A 20,711-nucleotide genomic window follows, 5' to 3' on the forward strand; every position below is an offset into this window, starting at 1 on the left:
GAACTTCAGATTGTGAAACAAATATGAATTTCATAATGAATTTCATCGGGAATTCCAGCTGACTTTCATGATGAATTTCAAATTATTATTTTGCATATTGTTTTTTCTCACCAAAAAATTAATCAAGATAGAAGTTTAAGAATCGTAAATGATGAGTCAGTGTAAGTTACACTAAAGATTTCAATGTTATTGTCTCCAAATATTTTTTTACAGATTAAAAAAATTAAGTTTTATATGCAATTTGTTTCAAATTCATTACGAAATTCAGCTGGAATTCCAGCTGACTTCCCAGGTCAAAAAATTAAGTCTGTTTTATGATTAATAAAAATTTTTGATATTTTTCATTCAATTTAATTTTATTATGTGTATCTATTTTATGTAAAAATTTAATCTGTTTTTGCACGTACTATTCCCAACTTAGACCAATTTCAGATCATTTTTAATGTTATAATAAAATTGTTTTCTATTGTTTCAAGACCAAAATCAGACTTTTTTTGTCACAATCATTTAACTGGTTTTGATCGCATCAAGTTCAAAAACAGACCAAAACGTTGCATAATTTTTAGTCGGTTTTTGATCGCCTGTAGATCAAAAACAGATATTTTACGAGTTAGATAATAATAATAATAATAATAATAATAATAATATATTTATTTATTTATTTATTATTATTTTATTCATGTCCTCGAAGATCCTCTACAGGGCACAGCTTTTCATTCTCTGAAATTGAAATAGTGACTATTCACTATTTCGTAGTGCAATGTATACCAAGCGGTATTCTTCGCACTACCAAATAGTGAATACCGCTCATTAAATGATGCGTGAAAGCGTGAAAGTATAAAATTTGGCATTAATCTTGTCATTTTGTCAACATTTTAATCTTGTCGATGTATTCACATTGTGTTTAATAACGATAATTAGAAAACTCTAGATTTAGATCCATAATCAAACGATGAGAACTATTTTATATACGTATGTTAATACAAATTTATTAGTTATCACTGCAACTAATATTCGCAGTTACAAAACTTTTATAATCCATGAAATTTTAAGCTATGACAAATAAATATGACAGATGTAAGGTTATAATCGACATTCAGTTCATAAAACAAGAGAGCGCATGAATATATTATAAATTTATTTATTTTTTCAAATAAATGCGACTTAAAATTTTTAATGAGATACTTTTGAGTCCAAAAAATTATAAGTCACCATCTTAGTCGATTTTTCGTCTTCGAACATTTAAAGTGAAAATTGTAGATCAAAAACAGTATAAGATTTCATATTGAATTTGAAAACAATACATAAAGTCCATCTACAAATTAACTAGACTTAAAACAGATCAAAAATAATTTGAATAGTAGATCAAATACAGATGAAAATGTTTTTAAAAGTTCAAATACAGATCAATAAGTTCAAATGCAGATCATCTAGCTTAAAATCAGTTTAAGTTTTTCGACCCGGGTTTCATGATGAACTTCGAAATATTATTTTGCATATTGTGTTCTTCTACTCCAAAAAATTTATCCAGATAGAAGTTTGAGAATCGTAAATGATAAGTCAGTGTAAATAAAAATAAAAATTCCAATATAATTGACTCCAAATATTTTTTTAAAGATTAAAAAAATTAAGTTTAATATGCGATTTGTTTCAAATTCATTATGAAATTCAGCTGGAATTCCAAAATTACTCCCGAACAAATTGATATTTCAAGACCGGAACTTTATTATTAGTTTAAGAATTCGATTAACTGGGTCCGTATTTAATATCAGTGGCCTAGCTTACGTATTTTTTTTTCTAAATTGAATTTTTATTAAAATTCACTACGATACAACCGTACAAAGCCAAACGAACTTTTCTTATTTGTCACGTGAAAACTATGGTGCCACTTGATCAAGCTAGATTGTTTTAGAATGCGTGCGCATATGACAAGAAATAAGGGCGCCGATATTTAAAAAAAAAAATTAAAAAATACTCTGTAAGAAATTACTTAATTATAATTTTTTTTTTTTTTTAATCAATTACACAATTTATTTTTTTCTTAAAAAATGAATGATTGTTATGAGGCATGCACTTTTGGATTTTCCAAACTTTCTGACATTATCTTTAGTTTAATCAATTGCTAAACCATTTTTTGTTCGATAAAAAAAGATAATTGACCCACACATTTCTAGAATAAATAAAAAATAATTTTTTTACTTTTATATATAGTCTAATATGGCCATATATGATCAGATCAGACGATATATAGTCATTAGTCATGCATAAAAATTTTTTCTCAGGCAGAAAGAGGTCCCTAGGAATGTTTTTTTTTTTTTTTTTTTTTATCAGTTACTGGTCTTTTAGCAAGCGAATGTATGTGTTTGTATGAATTTTTGCTTAGATGAGTGTGGGTGTGGGTATGAGAGTCTTGAGCGGAAAATGTTCAAGAGTCTTGAGTACAGAATGTGTTCTCATCTAAAATCTAGAGTGTGTAGTGTGAAGGAGAATCTAGAATGCAAAAAGAATGGAGGATAAAAGTGTAAAAGTGTGAATACCAAAGAGATGACTGTACTCGGTAAATTGTTATTCACTTGGTTGACACTTAAGAAGAGACGTGAGAGTACCAGTAATTCGAAAAATTCATACTGCTAAAGTGTATAACGAAAAAGGAAAAAAAAAGAAAAATATGTAAACTAACGTATAGATGTGATGTAAAGTTTGTGTGTATTATATGGAGAATAGAGGGAGTAAACAGGTATGAAAATAAATTTACTCGGAAAATTCGTTTTAAATTGGTTGCCAGACACTTTACTTTCACGGGGTGGTCTGAGAGAGATCGAGATAGGCCGGATGAATCGCTGAGAATTGGAAGGAGACAGAAAGAGAAAGAGAGAAATCGAGATGGCGGTGGAGATAGACGAAGAGGCGAAACTGTACTCTACTAAGAGAGTTTACAGTCTGGACGTTAGTGTCTACTGGGAGTGGAGTAGGTACTCGTGAAAGTCAGACGTGTATACCAGGTACCGCGAACTCCGGTCAGCCATGAATAGTGAATGCAATCGAGAGTTAGTCAGACACTCAATGTACTCGTTCTACTGTAGCTACATAGATACACTGGTACTACTAAATTGTACTGTAAAACATTGAGCATCATCTGTGGGAAATGCAGTTTGATATATTGATGTCACTTAATACAAGGTTCTTCGAGTTACTGCTAATAGTTATCATAATAACAATTTTAAATTTTTGTTTTGTTTTTTTCCATATTCCAGTTTTTGTTTTGAAATTTCTTTCAATTGAAGGATTATTGAGGTTTATAAAAAGAAAATTGATGTCTATTAGAGTAATATTGTTTTTCAATATTATTTTTACTAAAAATAATTGATTTTAAAAAAGATTAAAAATAGCTTTCAGACAAAAAGTATACGCCACTAATATTTTATATTTTTGTGGTGAAACTTTTGAAGCAAAAATTGATTCTGATTTTGTTATTCAATGATAAAATTTAACTGATAATTACGGCCATATTGTTTGAAAAAAAAATGTTTGGGGGTGTTTTGCGATGCAAATTACTAGTCATTCTTTTAATACTACCGTAATAGAAAGTAATTAAACAATTTCGAATTTTGGGAGTTGAATGAAACATTTTAAAAAGGAAAAACTTTAAACTAGTTGCATTTTACGAATACAATTAAAAAGCTTTTGTAGTATACTACAAGTTTTTAATAACTTTATAATTAACAAGTGAAAATGAATAAATATTTATAAATATAATAATAGTTTTTAAAATGAGATTATTTTCAAGTTATTAAAGTTTGAACTCCATTTGTTTCATAATATGAAGAATGTTTACTGTTTTCTTATTTTTTGATTCGTATATTGGGTTGAAAAAAAATCTTTTAATTAAAAAAAAAAGTTTTTTTATACAAATTATTCAAAATAATGTTAGAAACAGTTGTTTGTTACTTTATTCCGGATCTGAAATATATCTTCTTTTGACGAACAATATTTTGAACACTTTTCACTACGTAAAATCCAAAAATTCCTTTTTGGACGTCTTAATATCTATCTTTGAAAACTATAGCTTATCAAAAAATTTTATTATTACTAACATCGCTTATTAAGGGGCACCAAAATTTAACAATAACTTAGAGTTTACATACACCGATGCATGCCAATAAATTTAACGTTAACTTGTAATACCAATACATCGATAATTATAAAAATTTTCAATTGTATTTTTTTCTTGAGTCATACTGTTTTGCAGCTGACTAAGTACGATGCTGGAAAAAAATGCTTGGTTGTTGTGGTGCACCATAAAATTAACCACATTGAAAAAAAATTAACTTGACTGAAGAGAAAAATTCTTAAACTAAGAAAATAATTTTGAAGAGTTTCATTGTCTCGAATCAAGACAAAAAATTATTGAATTAAGTAAAATTTACTTAAACCAAGAAAAATTTATTAATTTAAGAATTTCTCTACTCAAATCAAGAAGATGAAATTCTTCAAAATTATTTATTCAATTCATGTAAATTTTTAACTTCCCGCTAAGAAAATCGAAGATTTTCAAAAATCGGGAAGTTATTGTTTTCACCCCGTTTTACGAAAATTAAGTTTTCATCGAATCTCGACGTTTCGAGGTCCTAAGAAGCTTCCCTGACTATTCCCGCGATGCTGTCTGTATATCTGTATGTATGTATGGGTGTGTGTGTGTGTGTGTGTGTGTGTGTGTGTGTGTGTTTTTTTTTTTTTTTTTTATAAAGAGGTACGAAAAAAGATCTTCAAAAGACACCGGTATCGTTAACTCTGCCGCCCATCTTCCGGCAGATATCGATAGTCGGTAGTGTGGAGATTTTTACCCACTAAAAAAAACATTCCTCTTCCCCTCTCCCCTAGATGGTACGGGGAGGACTGGATTGGAACCGCGTTAGCATTACTTCAATCCAGTCGTGCTGCGTCTCACGACGCCTACTCCTGGCTACTGGTCCCTTTCTGCGATTTTGTCTTTCAGGAGGTGCTGTGCATAAACTGCAACAGCTGACCAGTTTTCCTCTTGTTTGATCATATAGGTCACCAGGCTTGAGGGGGAGAGCCTGGTGCCTATGATCTCTTCAGTGTTTCTTCTGTAGTCCTTCCATCGAGCACACTCGAAGAATGTGTGTTCGGAGTCGTCGATTTTATCCGGGCAGTATTTGCACGTTGGTGTGCTGTGCAAACCCATCTTGAAAAGATAGGCATTGAACTGCCCATGTCCCGTCAATAGCTGGGTCAGGAAAAAGTCCGTATCCCCGTGCTTCCGAGAGAGCCAGACGTTGATGTTTGAGATCAGGCGCGCCGTCCATCTGCCCGTCTCTCCCGATGTCCATCGGTCCTGCCACTCTTGCTGCGTTTCCGCCTTTATCCTCGTTCTTGCGTCCTTCATGTTATCATCACTGTCTTTAGCGTCATAGAGTTTTGCTCTTTCGAACGCTAATAGGTCGATGGGCGCGGCTCCTGCAATGACCAATACAGCCGCTTCGGAAACTGTGCGGTAGGCGCAGGCAACCCTGAGAGCGCCTCGCCGCTGTACTGCTGCGATCTTTCGCCGGTAGGTCTTCTGCTTTAATATGTCTGCCCATATCTCCGCTCCATAAAGCAGTACCGAGTGGACTGCTTCTAGAAGAACTCTTCTCTTTTTAACTTCCCGCTAAAAATCTCAGATTTTCAAAAATCGGGAAGTTATTGTTTTTACCCCGTTTGGCAAAAATCGAGTTTTCATCAGATCTCGACGTTTGAAGGTCACAGGAAGCTTCCCTGACTACCCCCGCGATGTTGTCACTATGTCTGTATGTATGTATGTGTGTGTGTGTGTGTGTGTGTGTGTGTGTGTGTGTGTGTGTGTGTGTGTGTGTGTGACTATGTGACTCGCTTATAACTTTTGAACGGTTGAACCGATTTCATCGCGGTTGGTGCCATTCGAAAGGGCTACGCTGAACTTAGATTTCCTGAGAATTTGAACCGATTCGGACCGATAGATTTTAAGAAATCTTGAAAAATCTTAAAAAAAATAAGAAAAAAATCATTTTTGAAAGTAGTTTTTTTGGAATATCTTTTAAACGGCTCTATCGATCAACTTCAAAAACTAATCCGCTCTTAAGCTTGAAAAACCACGCCGATCGGCGTCAACCCGATCAAAATCGGTTGATTCGTTCGAGAGATAGCGTGAACGAAAGAAAACCGAAAAAAACCGAAAAAAGTGTTTTTTTCACATAACTTCGTCATTTCTTCTCGGATTACTTTTGATGACATAGCATAATTTATAGAGCTTAAAAAACCGCGTCGATTGCCGCGAAAAACGTAGAAATTGGTTAATTAGTTCAAAAGATATCGTCAATAAAAGATTTGAAAACAAGTGTTTTTTTAAAATCACTGCGACATTTTTTTTTTTCATTTTTTTTAAATATCTTCGAATTGGCTCAACCGATCAACTTCAAAAACTAATCAGCTCTTAACTTTGAATACCCGCATCGATCGCCACATAGAGCGTCAGAATCGGTTGATGCGTTCGTGAGATATCGTTGTCGAAAAAAATCGAAAAAAGTGTTTTTTTGTAATAACTCCGAAATTTTTCATTAGATCAATTTTTTTGTTCTAAATTTTTTATAGAGCTCAAAATAACACATAAATTGTATTTTTGAGCTCGAAGAGCTCAAAAACGTCATAAGTGCAATTTTAAGCGCCTAGGTATGGAATTAGCGGGAAGTTACAGGGATGGCCTTCAGGGTCAACCGTTTTTCTAATTTTTTGTTCTTGGTCCCATGGTGTTGGTCATAATTCGTGCTAGGCTAGACACAGTCTTGCTGGCTTTCTTGCATGCACTGTCGAGGTGTTCACGGAAAGATAGTTTCTCGTCTATCATTACCCCTAGATACCGCAGGGCCCTTGTTGACGTCAGCGTTGTTCCTCCCATGTCCATAGCGAATGGTTTTGGAAACCATTTTTGACGGGTCAAAACGACCATCTCGGTTTTCTGTTTGGCGAGTTTCAGGTGATGCTTATCGAGCCAAGTCTCGACGGTGTCGATGGTTTCCCGAACTAGCAGTTCGGCCTCTTCCACACTGTCCGCCACTATAGTGGCTGCAACGTCGTCTGCAAAGCCTGTTAGCTCTACTTGCTCTGGCAACGGGATTTCAAGAAGCTCGTCGTAGTCTGCGTTCCATAGATCAGGCCCCATTATTGAGCCTTGCGGCACGCCAGCCGTTATGGCGTATTCTTGTGGGCCTTCAGTAGTTTCCACTATTAGCTTTCTATCGTCAAGGTAGTTGTCGACTAGTGCCAGATTTTCTGGCTCCGCGTCAAACTTGTGCTCCAGAGCGTCTAAAATGTCTCCCCAATTCGCGCTGTTAAATGCGTTTTTGACATCTAGCGTGAGGAGAAGACATACTTTACGAGCTTTGAGGGTATCAGACCATGCTTGTGTTGCTGTCTTTATGACTTTCTTGATCGCTCCGACTGTCGAATGACCTTTCCGGAAGCCATGCTGGTTGGTGGCAAAACCTCCAGCACGGTCGATGTCGTCGCGAAGTCTCCCTTGTATGAGCTTCTCGAGCAGTTTTCCAGCAATGTCTAGCATACAGAGTGGTCTAAACGACGAAGGTGTTATTTCCCTTACCTTTGTCTAAGAGAACCAATCTCTGCCGTTTCCAGACCGCGGAAAAGGTGCCAGTTGCCAAGCATGCGTTGTAGGTGTTCAGGAGTAAGTCTGGGTATTCCAGGGCTATAATCTTGATCACCGATGCCGGGATGCCATCAGGTCCAGGTGCCTTTCCTGTTTTGAATGACTTGGCCGCGTCTTGTAGTTCCTTAGTTGTGAAGGGCGTTACTTCGTTGTTTTTAGTGTAGTGTTTCTTCTCCCGCGGCGGGTGTTTGGGGAAAAGCTCCGCTACGATGCTATCCATTAAGGCTGGAGACTTCGGCGCCTCTGGTGAAGCCTTTCCAAGTCGTTTGGCGACAATTTGGTAGGCTTTACCCCAGATGTCTTTGTCGAGATCGTTGCAGATCTCTTTCCACAACTTTGCTTTACTTGCTTTGATGGCTCGATTTAGCATCTTTTTGGCCTGCTTGTACTCTTTTGAATACAAGTCCTGGCTTGGGGAGCGTTTGGCGGCTCTCGTTGCGCGGCGACGTAGTTAATGGCACATTTTGCGAAGTTCCGCTATGTCTGTTGACCACCAGTACGCCGGCCTGCGAAAACTCCGGTTTTTCAACCGCGGCATAGAGGCGTCACATGCGGCGGAAATCTCCTTCATCGTATTTAGTACTGTCCTTTCTGTCTCGCTGCAAGTATCCGGAGTCGGGTTGTTCTGAAGGGTAGACCAGCTCCGTGCAAGTGAAGCTCGCAGTGCCTCTGGATCAAGCTTCCTGACATTCCACTTTCGCTTAGAAAGGTCGTGTTGTGGTACCGGAGCAGATGCCAATCCAACGTTAAATGTCACGAACTGGTGATCACTGCCACTGTATTTTTCGGATACTGTCCAGTTTTCAATCATGTTGGCAATTTTGGAGTCGCCAACGAAATGTCGAGGATGGACTCTTGGTACCCCGGTCTTCTGAAAGTCGTGGTGCTCCCAGTATTTAGCACTATGAGGTCGAGTCTAGCCACGACGTCAGCGACCTCGTTGCCTCTGGTGTCGGAGAAATCAGCGCCCCATTCAGCCGATTTAGCATTGAAGTCACCAGCTACGATAACTTCGCCGTCGAACTTAGTGACCGCATCTTCTATATTTGCGAGTTTCTGTCGGAACACACTAATCCCTTCGTTAGGTGAGAGATAGACGCTCATGAAGTAGGTTGTGGGGGTTTGAATCCAGACAAAACCTGCTCCACCTCCGCTGTTGTTGACGGTAACGTTCTTTGTGTTCACAATCCAAATTGCTGCCGTGCCCGTTTCTTCTGCGAACCATGTTTTACCTTCGATGTTTAGATATTGCTCGCAGATAAAGCAGACGTCAATTTTATCTTCGAAAACACGCTGGCGCAGCAGGTTTTGCGCCAAGGCGCACCTATTCAGGTTGCCTTGTAGTATGCGTGTCATTTCTGACCTTTCATGGCTTCTGCAAGTGCTTTGCGGAATGCCTTACACGCTCCAGTGCCAGAAATATGGCATAGACTATCCTGGGCATCTTTGTCCGAAGCACAAAGGAAGCATTTTAACTTCTCCGTGCAGTTTACGGCCTTGTGGCTCTCTCCGCCACATTTGTAGCAGCACCTGCTTCTGTCTGGTCCCGCACACTGACGTGTTTGGTGTCCATAACCAAGACATTTAAAACAACGTGTTACTTTTACTACTGGGCGTATACGACAGTTCACCAAACCGATCCGTATACGGGCCTTGTCAAGGGCCTTAATCGCATTGGGCTCGTCTAGTTCGCAGAAGGCTGCCCGATTACCTCGTGGTGTGGGTTTTGTCAAATTTACCCGTTTGACCTCCAGGTTGTCAGTGAATTCACGTTTGAGTGCTTCACGGACTTCGCTCTCGGTAGAGATTTCATCTAAGTCGAGGATCTCGATCGTTGTTGTTGGTGTTAGCGTCTTGACTGTGCCGATGTTTGCAGTGGCTGCCCTTACTGCATCGGTGAATGCCTTGCTGTCTTCGGACTTTCGAGCCATTTCAAGGAGAACGCCTCCGTGTTTCGTCTTTTAATAGACCTTATGTCTACGCCCGTCTCGACAGGGCTTACCTTGGCCTTGATTTCCTTCAGGAGATCGGCGTATGTTCGCCCTTCAGCTGGTTGGACTAGGACAGCTTTAGTTCTTGTCTTCTTCCTCCTTGGTTTCTTGGAGCCACCGCTGTTTGGCTGGTCTTGGGCTGTAGCAGTTTGAGTCACTGGCTCCTGTTCTTTCTTTTTCTTGTTTTGCCGAGTCACTTTGGTCCAGGTATCATCCCGGGCTGTCTTTTTCTGTGCTGGCTTGTCAATATCTGAGGAAGGGCTGGGCGTGGACAGCGGCCTCTTCTTGTTGCCATCTCCTTGCTGTGGTAATTTCTTAGTGTTTAATTTCTGAGTGGTCAGAGGTGGCTGTGATTTTTAGTTCAGACTCGGAGATGTTTGAGTCGTTGACGCCGACTTCGTTGGTGACTCGTTGGCCAGCCTATATGCCGTACTAATAGACGAAACCAATTTTCTGATCTCATGGTGGAGATTCTTTTTGTCTTTTATGAAGTCGGCTAACTCATCAATCTTGTTGCCGAGCCTCTCCATTGGTGACTGTTGGCCGGTGACGGTCGGTAGAGAGTTCATTCTTCCTCTGTGGGTTTGATTAGTGGCAGGAGCAAAAGGTCCTCCACTTTTTGAAGGAATGTTGCTCAGCTGTCCGTTCTCTGCCATCTGGGCTGATTTCGTACTCCCTGTAACCTTGCTAGCATTGCTAGACAGCAGAGCCATGGGGTCTACTCCACTGTTCAAACGGTCGCTTGATAACGACAAGTTTAGGCCCGTTTGCACGCCTTCTCTCGCCGGCACTGAGGTATCCATCCTCTGTACTGTAAACGATGTTTGAAAATCTTCTGACATTTCCATATCATCTTTTGCTAGGTTTTGGTCCACCCCGAGTATTCTGTTTCCTCGGTACCCGACGCATCTGACGTGCAGATATGCCGGGCATTCCCCTATCCGCCACCTGAGGAGGCGTCCGATGCGGGACCCAGCAAGCCCGACACGGGGTGTGTGTGTGTGTGTGTGTGTGTGTGTGTGTGTGTGTGTGTGTGTTTTCTATCTTAGGGGGGGGGGGAATCCTTCTTACGGATTCCAGGCATAGTTGTTTGGCCTGGATATGTGGCGACTCGACGCAGTGTCATACTAAAACTCGACCCTAACGCCCCTACCCACTAAACCCTAAACCCCTTTTCTTCTTTCCTCTAATCCCTCATGGAAACCGCCGTCAGGCATTACTTCGTGAGGGGAGGATCCAGCTACCGCTATTCCTTCTGGTGGCTAAGGTGTTATTTTTCCTTCCTTCTAGTTTCTGTCATTTGCTCTTTTTCTTTCAATGGAACGCAGCTCTGTAAGCACTTCTGTGGCAAAAGTGCTTGTAGCGTTCCAAGCAGTTTGATTCGACAACATTGCATCTACTATTGTCTCTGGTTGGATTCTCCAGTTCAGGATCCTCTCTAACTCCTCACGCTGAGGATCGAAACGTGGACACACAAAGAAAACGTGCCTTGCGTCCTCAATAACCCCTGGACAAGACGGGCACTCCGGAGAATCGTCGTGCTTAAAGCGGTGCAGATACTCGAAAGCACCCATGTCCTGACAACATCTGCGTTAGGTAATAGTTGACTTCACCATGGTTTCGGCTCAGCCAAACGTCGATCTTTGGTATGAGGCGGTGTGTCCATCTTCCTTTTGCTGCGGCGTCCCACCTCAAGTTGCCATCGCGAGATGCTGTGCTGCCGTTCTTCTGTTCTTAGTTCTTCAGCGCTCAGTGTAGTTGACCTCTTTCGATGGTAAAGGGCCCGTCTTTCTTTAGCTAAGACTCTAAGCGGCAGAGTTCCAGAAATGACGCACACTGCTTCCTCTGATAGTGTTCGGAAGGCGCTGGCTACTCTTAGCGCGCTCAGTCGGTAAACCGGACATGCTTTCCTCCATGATTCTTGGGTCTCAAGTGCGTCGGACCAAATGGATATACCATACGTGAGGACCGATGTAACTACTGATGATAGCAATAACCTCCTTTTCTGCTTCGGGCCACCGATGTTGGGCATCAATCGTACTAGGTTAGCCACTACTGCTGATGCTTTGGCGGTCACGTGTTCAACTTGTTGTTTGAAGTTGTCGGGAATCGAGCGTCACTCCCAGATATCGAATGAATGGTTGGGATGTGATTCCTTGTCTCCGACGTTTAAATTGATCGTTTCCACCACTTTTCTGCTAGTGATAAGTACAGCCTCGGTCTTCTGTTTAGCCAGTTGTAGGTTTACTGTGTCCATCCACTGGTTAATTCGCTCAAAGGTGATCGTGAACATATGATTTATCTCATCAATATGCTTGGCGACGATTACTACGGCTACGTCGTCCGCGTACGCTACCAGTTTGACATTTCTTGGTAGTTTCAGTCTCAGCAATCCGTTGTACATGATATTCCAGAGAAGTGGACCGAGAACAGAACCCTGCGGGACGCCTCCAGTAACATCATACTCCTTTGGACCATTCTTCGTGTCATATCTAAGGACTCTATTCGTGAAGTAGCTAGCGACTATCCTTCGTAGATATCCTGGTACGTTCATCTCTTTGAAGAGCTTGCATGATGCGATCCCAGTTGGCGGAGTTGAAGGCATTTTTGATGTCTAGGGTTGCCACCAGACAATATTTCTTCGTTCCACCCTTCCATCTGGTACCGGCGATTGCGTCTTTGGCTATACCGACAACCAGGTTGATTGCGTCCAGGGTTGATCGTCCTTTTCGAAATCCGTACTGATTGTCTGCTAATAGTGGATCGACAACTGCTTCTATCCTTTGGTGGATTATACGTTCGAGTATCTTACCGGCTGTATCCAACATGCAGAGTGGACGATAAGATGATTTGTTCTTCCGGTGGTCTTTTTCCTTTAGGAAGTAGTACCAGCCGTTGTTGTTTCCACTTCCGAGGAAAAATCCCTTCCTTCAAGCAGATGTTGTAGACATCGAGGAATAACGCTGGCGCTGCTTTAATAGATGTTTTCAAGGCAATATTAGGGATTCCGTCCAATCCCGGCGCTTTATTATTCCCGACGCGGTTACAAGCTTCCATCAGTTCTTCTTTCGTCACAGGTGGGATATCATTCAGTTCGTCTTGTGTCAACAGGTAGTTGAAAACGCGCTGTCGTGGAAACAGTGCAGTCACGATCTTCTGTAGGAGTTGAGGACACGTAGGAGACGGCATTGGCTGGTATTTCAAGTTTGCCATGACCACCTTGTAAGGTCTGCCCCACAAGTCTTTGTCCACCTCGTTGATTAGCTCTTTCCAGCAGTTCTTCTTGCTATCCTTGATGGCTTTGTTTAAGTCTCGACGAGCTTTCTTGTATTCTGCGACTAGTTCCGCTGAGTCATGCCGCCGATAACCACGCTGAGATATTCTTCTTTTCTTTGAAACACTCTTTCCGTAGGAAGCTGATGTGGTCGTGCAACCAGTGCACCGAAGGTTTTTGGTTCATGCCCCGTTTACGGGGCATGCAGGTGTCGCAAGCCTGGGACACTCTCTTTATCAACTCCTTGGTCATTTCTTCTGCAGATCCAGTAGTAAGCGGTTCACTATTTAGGGCAGCTGCTAGTGCACTTGGGTCAAAGGATTTCAGCTTCCACCCAACGATGTCAAGTTTCTTAGCCGGTCTTCTAGGATTCGGGTCCTTTGATACTTCCCAGAGAATCGCGTTGTGATCGCTGGCCGTGTAGGTCTCCATCACTTTCCAGTCGTAGTTTCCTCTGATGAGGCTGCTGCTGACAAAAGTAAGATCCACAATAGAACTTGCGTCGCCTTTAGTGTACGTCGGCGCATCGCCACTGTTCAACAACACTACGTCTAACGTAGAAAAGCTTCTAGTAGTTCTTTACCCCGAGCGTTGGTGTGTTTGCTGCCCCAATCCACTGCCCAGGCGTTGAAGTCCCCAGCTATTGCCACTGGGTAGTACTGCTTCGCGTCCTCCGTCAGTCGATCCAGAAAATCCATGAATTCAACAATAGTGAGGCTAGGTGGTGCGTAGCAGCTGTAAAACGGATGCCATCTACCGATGCTGCTACAAAGCCGGCGCTGCCATTGTTAACGATACTCTGGAAGGGGAGCTTGCCGCAGGACCATATGACAGCTTTTGTGGTGCAGTCGGTTTCCCATGGTTGGGTACTCAGGTGCCTGTATGGCTCTGCTATTAGTACTAAGTCTAGCTCATGATCGCGCACAGTCTGCATGAGCAGGTCTTGCGCAGCCTCACAATGGTTGAGGTTGAGCTGTAGTATCTTCATGTTCTTTGGTTTGTCATCCTCTGAAGCGCCTCTTGGAATACCGGGCATTTGTGATTGCCGGCACAGTGGGCGGAGTCCTTTGCACTTGGATTTTCAGCGCATAGTGCACATTTGGCTGGGTTTTACAGTCCGCGATTTTGTGCCCTTCTTGTCCGCACCTGATGCAAAGCTTGGATCGGTCTACGCTACTTTTGCACTGAGATCCATGATGCCCGAAGTGCCAGCACTTGAAACATTGGGTTGGTCTTCTCGTGGCTCTAATTCGGCAGTTGACCCAGCCGATCCGGATTTTACCGCTTCCTTCCAATATCTTCCGCGCTGCAGCTGCTGGTAGAGTCACTACGGCAGTCTGAGTACCTCTGTAGGCCTTACGGATCTTAATTGCCTCTAGCGATACCTCGCAAGATTCTCCGGTTGCCATATGCAAGGCGGCTTGAATGTCCTCCCTGGTTGTAGTATCATCAAGGTCCCGGATTTCGACGTCTTCCTGTGGACCTTTGCAGATCACTTTGGCCTCTTCTTGTAGGATGCCCTCGATGGTTTTCTGTAGGGCTTGGCCTTTATCGGAGCTCTTCCTAGAGAGCGTAATCAGCATGTTTCCGGCCCTAGTTTTGTGGATCTTATCCACCGTAGTACGGACCTGCTCTTCAGGGACATCCTTCTTTATTTTACGCAAAATCTCAGCGTACTTCGCCGGCTCAACTGGGCGGATGATCAGTGCGTCTGGCCTGATCCACTTGCACGGTTTCTTCCGTTTAGGTTCAGGACGGGGCTCCTTGGGCAGTTGATTTGGGAGCTGCTCTGAACTTTGCCTTCGTTGCTCTCTCTTGGACTGGACTTTCTGCCAAGCAGACGCTTTTGTCCGTTCGTCACTTTGCATTATTGCTCTTTGCGGAGGGCTTTTTCTCAGGTCCTTCCTCTTGGTGGCTTGGCTGCACGTTGGGTCTGGAGAGGTCCGATCTTTCCTCTTTCCAGTCTTCGTGGCAGTTTCTCGTTCGTCTTCAATGACCGACTCACCGTCACCTTCGGCTCCGGTATCCATTGTCTCGTCAGTTACAACAACAACTTGTTTGGTTTGCCCCAGTGTAGCACGAGGACTGCGTCGCGATGCTAATCGCCATTCTTCATCCAGTTTTTTGTACCTTCGAAGGGCGTTAGTTACACTAGTCGCCTTGGTCTTGATCTCCTTGTGGATATTGACTTTTGACTGGACGAGATTATTTAACTCATTTGTCAACTCTTCCAGGCGTTCCAGCGCTTGCGTTCTCTTCATTTCAGCGCTTGCTTCAATCGCTGCTTGTTGGGCATGCGGCCCGTTTTCACTAATGTTAGTTTCCATTAAATACCATTAATTAGCATTGCTAGACAGCAGAGCCATGGGGTCTACTCCACTGTTCAAACGGTCGCTTGATAACGACAAGTTTAGGCCCGTTTGCACGCCTTCTCTCGCCGGCACTGAGGTATCCATCCTCTGTACTGTAAACGATGTTTGAAAATCTTCTGACATTTCCATATCATCTTTTGCTAGGTTTTGGTCCACCCCGAGTATTCTGTTTCCTCGGTACCCGACGCATCTGACGTGCAGATATGCCGGGCATTCCCCTATCCGCCACCTGAGGAGGCGTCCGATGCGGGACCCAGCAAGCCCGACACGGGGTGTGTGTGTGTGTGTGTGTGTGTGTGTGTGTGTGTGTGTGTGTGTGTGTGTGTGTGTGTGTGTGTGTGTGTGTGTGTGTGTGTGTGAGTGTGTGTGTGAGTGTGTGTGTGTGTGTGTGTGGATGTATGTAAACCTCTCATAACTTTTGAACGGCTTGACCGATTTGATCGCGGTTGGTTCCATTCGAAAAGGCTTGACTGAACTTAGATTTTGAATATACTTTGGAACTATTCGGGCCGGTAGATTTTGAGAAATCGCAAAAAAAGTACAAAAAAAAATTTTTTAAATAAGGTTTTTTTGGAATAATTTTTAAACAGCTTTACCGATCAATTCCAAAAACTAATCAACTTTTAACATCAAAAAACCACGTTGATCGCCGCCAGTCCGGTTAAAATCGGTTGATTCGTTCGTGAGTTATCGTTGACGAAAGAAAACCGAAAAAAGTGTTTTTTCAGAATTACTCCGAAATTTTTCGTTCTATCAATTAAAATTTGAAAATTCTTCATGAAACTTAAAAAACTGCGTCGAATGCCACCAACTGCGTGGAAATCGGTTCATTCATTTAAAAGTTATTGCGATTTGAAAATTCAAAAAATAGTGTTTTATCAAACTTCTATCAAACTTTTGAGCTCGAAGAGCTCAAAAGCATACAAAAGCTATTTTTTTGCGCTCGGAGAGCTTAAAATAACACACAAATTGTATTTATGAGTTCGAAGAGCTCAAAAACGTCATAAGTGAAATTTCAAGCGTTTAGGTATATGATTGGCGGGAAGTTGCAGGGATGGCCTTCAGGGTCAACCGTTTTCCTAATTTTTTTTGTGTGCACTCGGATCTCAATCTTTTCGTATACGTTATGTGTAAAGTGAAAAATCTGGTACACTTGAATTTGCGAAAATTACCTTCAAGGTTATGTTTACATCGATTACGGGATCTCATAGGTCGTTATACGAAAGAGCAAAGCGAAAATTTTCAATTTTCGAAATGAAAAGTTACAAAATGATTCCTTAGTCGTCACAAAAGTGAGATCAGTAGCCTGAATATTCTGTTTAATTGAATTTTCATTTTATTTGCAATAATTGATGTAAATCCCATCGCGCATTAGTCGGATTTACTCGAAATCTTATTTATAAAATGAAAAATCGTAAATATATCAGGACAAAAAGAATATCAAAGACATAAGATAAATATGACGTAAATTATAAAAATAGTCACCTGTTTCAAAATCTGGTCTTATCTTCGGTGCCCTTTAGCACACGTTTTAGATAAACCGCAGTTTTCGAAAGTAAGACATTCAACCAAACGGGAACGACACAGCAGTAAAACGTTCATCCGTGCACGTCTGTCACTGAGCTTAAGAAGCTTAGACGATCCATCCCGGATGTACGACTAAGACCGGACGATACAAATGGAGTGAACACCACCAGGAGCATACAATACTTCCTCACCCTTATCTCTTCCCCTCACCTTACTGTACAACTCTTCATCTTTGAGTAGCCCCTGCAGCTCGCCCCCTCGTCCATCCACTTTTCTTTTTACCCTTTGCCCCTTATTTCGTAGAGACAGGAGATTGCATTTTCTCCGTGGGAAATAAAGTAGCACGGCTTATTTCCTCGAAAGCTTTATCTGATCTTTGCTTCGTGTATTTTTACTTTGAAATAATAACAAGAGAGTACCTATTTCGGTGCCTCTGCTCAAAGTAACAAAAGCACGCTGCAAAAGAAATATGACTAAAAAAAACATTAAAATATAATATAGGATAAGAAAACCACCGGCTTCATTTAATTTTTAAATTCACTGCCACTGCTATTACTCTAACAAAAAATAAATAAAGTTTAAAACATTTTGCTAATAAGCCGGCTTGTTTGTTAGACTTATTACTTTAAAAACATATTTTACTACTTAAACAATTTTCTGTGTTTCTTACTAGTTGGTGGTTGGCTCTTTCAATTTTTTGCTGGTTATTTACTTACACAGAGGCCACACAGTAAACAATTTTTCGTTTAAGCTAACACAAAATGTTTTGTTGATAATTAATTTAAAAGACTTCAACAAAATTGTAAATGTTTGATATATAAATTTGAATTAATACGAACTTTTTCTAACACAATAACAAAAAATATATTACCACGTAAGATTAGTTACCTTAGAAGTAAGATAAAAAATGCAGCTGAAACACGCGAAAGCTTTCAGTTAAATTTTTTTCCCTTAGAATCTTCAATTCATGAGAAGAAGTAAAGACAGATAGAGAAAAAATAAATGAATAAAATATATATAAGAAAAAAAAACGAGTAAGACGTGAATGCCAATGATTAATTTCATTTGGTTTCTTATTCCACTCAAGTAACTATTTTTATTTTTTTTTTATTTTTATATTGTACTAAACTTTTTTGTTTTATAACGCGTTTACTTGAGTACACGTTGGAAGAGTAAGTTAAGAGGAAATTCAAGAAAATTATGTGGTTAACAGAACGTGATGGTTCAGATGAGAATGCCAGCCGAAGATATTACGGCATTGTTGAGAGTTTGAGAAAATGATGTTAGAAAAATTTTATATCACGCAGTATGAAGTTGCACAGTATTAACTTGAGGAAATAGATTGTTCAATTGTTATAATTTATTGTCAAATATTTTTTTATTATAAGACAGAGATTATATTTATTATCATTATTTTTATAATTATTGTATTCGCTGTGTGCTGTAGCTATATTTACGTTCAATGTGATGTAACATGTGTATGTTTACTGTTATTGTGTAGGAGTATATGAGTACGTACCATTGGAAACCGGGGATGGCCAGAGGCTACAGATCAACGCTACCAACTGTATACACTGCAAGACATGTGATATTAAGGATCCGAGTCAGAACATCAACTGGGTGGTGCCTGAAGGTGGAGGTGGACCTGCTTACAATGGCATGTGAGAATTCAACATCATTTTTCTTTAATTCTTTTTATTTTTATTCTATTTCTATACTCTCATTTTTATTGCTATCCATTTATTACTTTTTACGTCTTCCATTATATTAATACAATTACAATAACGATAATTTCTATTATGATGATAATCATCATTATAATAACGTTATTTAAATCAACGGGCTAGTTTTTTAAGCTTTAATGAAAGTCTATTGATTAAAGACTTAATACAAAATGAAAAAATCTATACTATGAAATTAAATTTTAGCAAATTGATAATTAATTTTTGTACGAAAAAAGATCATACGTTTAATTAGTTTTTTAACTTGAGTTTAAAATCCTATTGACAATTGTAACTGTGGAAAATTGAATATAAAAGCTCATTGAATATTGTGTTCGAGCAATTTATTATATAGGAAAAATACTCGGCTTTATTGGATTTAATTTTTAATAGGGTAAGTGAGGTTATTACTGCGGTTAAAGGCGGAGAACTTTCAAAAGCAATCGTTCCAATTTTACATTAAGATATCGGTAAATCTGTTTCTTAACATTTTTCTTTTTTTAATTTTTATTTAAATGAGGTTTTCAAATCTTCATAAAACATTGAACTAAAAAATATCAAAAATTAGAACGATTGTTTTCTAGAAAGATGTATTTGAAAATAAATGTTTTTTTGGTTTTAATGATGAAATGATTATATTAATAAAAACTGATTTTAATAAAGACGAATAAAATTAAAGCAAGAAAATTATTTTAAACAAAATCGGTTGTGTTTTTTCAATCTAAGCGCATGGTTTTGGATATCTGAGATTAAAGTTTTTGTATCTACTGTTGATAATTATTGAGTTGATTAAAATTTACATTCTCTTAGATCGCTAAAATCAAATTCTTCACTCAAAAGCATTTTTCTAACAAAATTTAATTTTTTTTCTTTTTTTGAAACTTAAAATCTCATTAACTCAAAAAAAGCCTCCATAAAAAAAAAAAAATAAAAACAAAATTTTTTGTTTCAAAGAATTCTGAAACGTATACTAGACTTTTTTCTTAATTGCTTTGTTAAAAAATAATATCTTGATAAATAATTATGGTCGTTGTCCAAAACTTATAATTTCTGGAATTAAGGAAGCTTAATATTTCAAATCAAGGGTTGAATTGGAAAAAATTTTTTGTTTTAATAAAAGAACTTTTTTTTTTTGTTAAATTATATGAATAATTTAGTTAAAACAAAAAAATTGCAGTAATACCTTTATTTACCCTACACTATCGATAAGTATTTTTATAACTAGTAAGTTTTAACGATATTGTGCAAGCCAACCAATGCAAGACTGTAGTAAAAAATAAAAAAAAAAAGATACATTCATTGTCCAACGTATCTTTTGTTACAAGTTGTATCCTTTTGTGCCTTGAAAAGGTGAAAAATTTTATATATTTTATGTAAATAAATTTATGAAGCAAAAAATTTGTTGAATATTTTATAAATATTATATATTTCATATCATATGAGTTTATTTTATTAATTGTTCCCTATTCAGAGTATTTTGAGTTTGTTAAATTAAGTAAGCTAGTATGTATGAAAGTTTATGTTCAAAACAAAGAAGTGGTAGCAAGCTCTCAATTGAGATTTATCAATAATTTCTACCCACTTAAGTAAATAAATATATTCCATTTAAATTAAATTATACTGTATGAGAGATCGTGTCCATGAGTGGTGGTTTTCAACTAGCTCTCGCAAGTTTACCGGAATTTAAGCTCTTTTATACAGTATTTATCGGATACATTTATTATTTCGACAAGTTTATTTATTTACTAGAGTATAAAAAATATGCATAATACAATACACCAGTAAACACCTATAAATCGCTCAAACGCAAAGTTTTTCTACAATATAATTTGAAGTACACATAATATCACATCGGAAAATATAATATAATTTGAAGTATAATTTAACAGTAAAAAAATGAGACTACAACCTTCGTAGACGCAATTCAATTTTTTATTTTTCCCCTTATAATTTTTTTTATTGATAGATAAAGATTTAAGCGCATCAGTAAAACAATTGAAGTGCTTTACTGTCACTAAGAATGAATTTTTTAGAGCAACTTGTGGAAATATTTTTTGTTAAGGCCATTTATGACCAATTTTGTGTAGTCTTTACAATCTACGCAATGGTAGTTCCTACAATAAT

The 20,711-nt window shown here is 39.0% G+C and overlaps 1 protein-coding gene across 1 annotated transcript in view; it reads left to right on the forward strand.

The window, feature by feature from the left end:
* The window catches only part of LOC123260556 (electron transfer flavoprotein-ubiquinone oxidoreductase, mitochondrial), a 34,421-nt gene extending 15,734 nt beyond the window's left edge, over positions 1-18,687 (forward strand). The window contains exon 7 of the mRNA XM_044721711.1: positions 18,368-18,687. Within this exon, the coding sequence (XP_044577646.1) occupies positions 18,368-18,531 (164 nt within the window). The 3' untranslated portion in view covers positions 18,532-18,687. The remainder of the gene's footprint in view (positions 1-18,367) is intronic.
* Positions 18,688-20,711: the final 2,024 nt, after the last annotated feature.

The sequence above is a fragment of the Cotesia glomerata genome, linkage group LG3 (genome assembly GCF_020080835.1).
Source record: "Cotesia glomerata isolate CgM1 linkage group LG3, MPM_Cglom_v2.3, whole genome shotgun sequence".
Taxonomy (NCBI): domain Eukaryota; kingdom Metazoa; phylum Arthropoda; class Insecta; order Hymenoptera; family Braconidae; genus Cotesia; species Cotesia glomerata.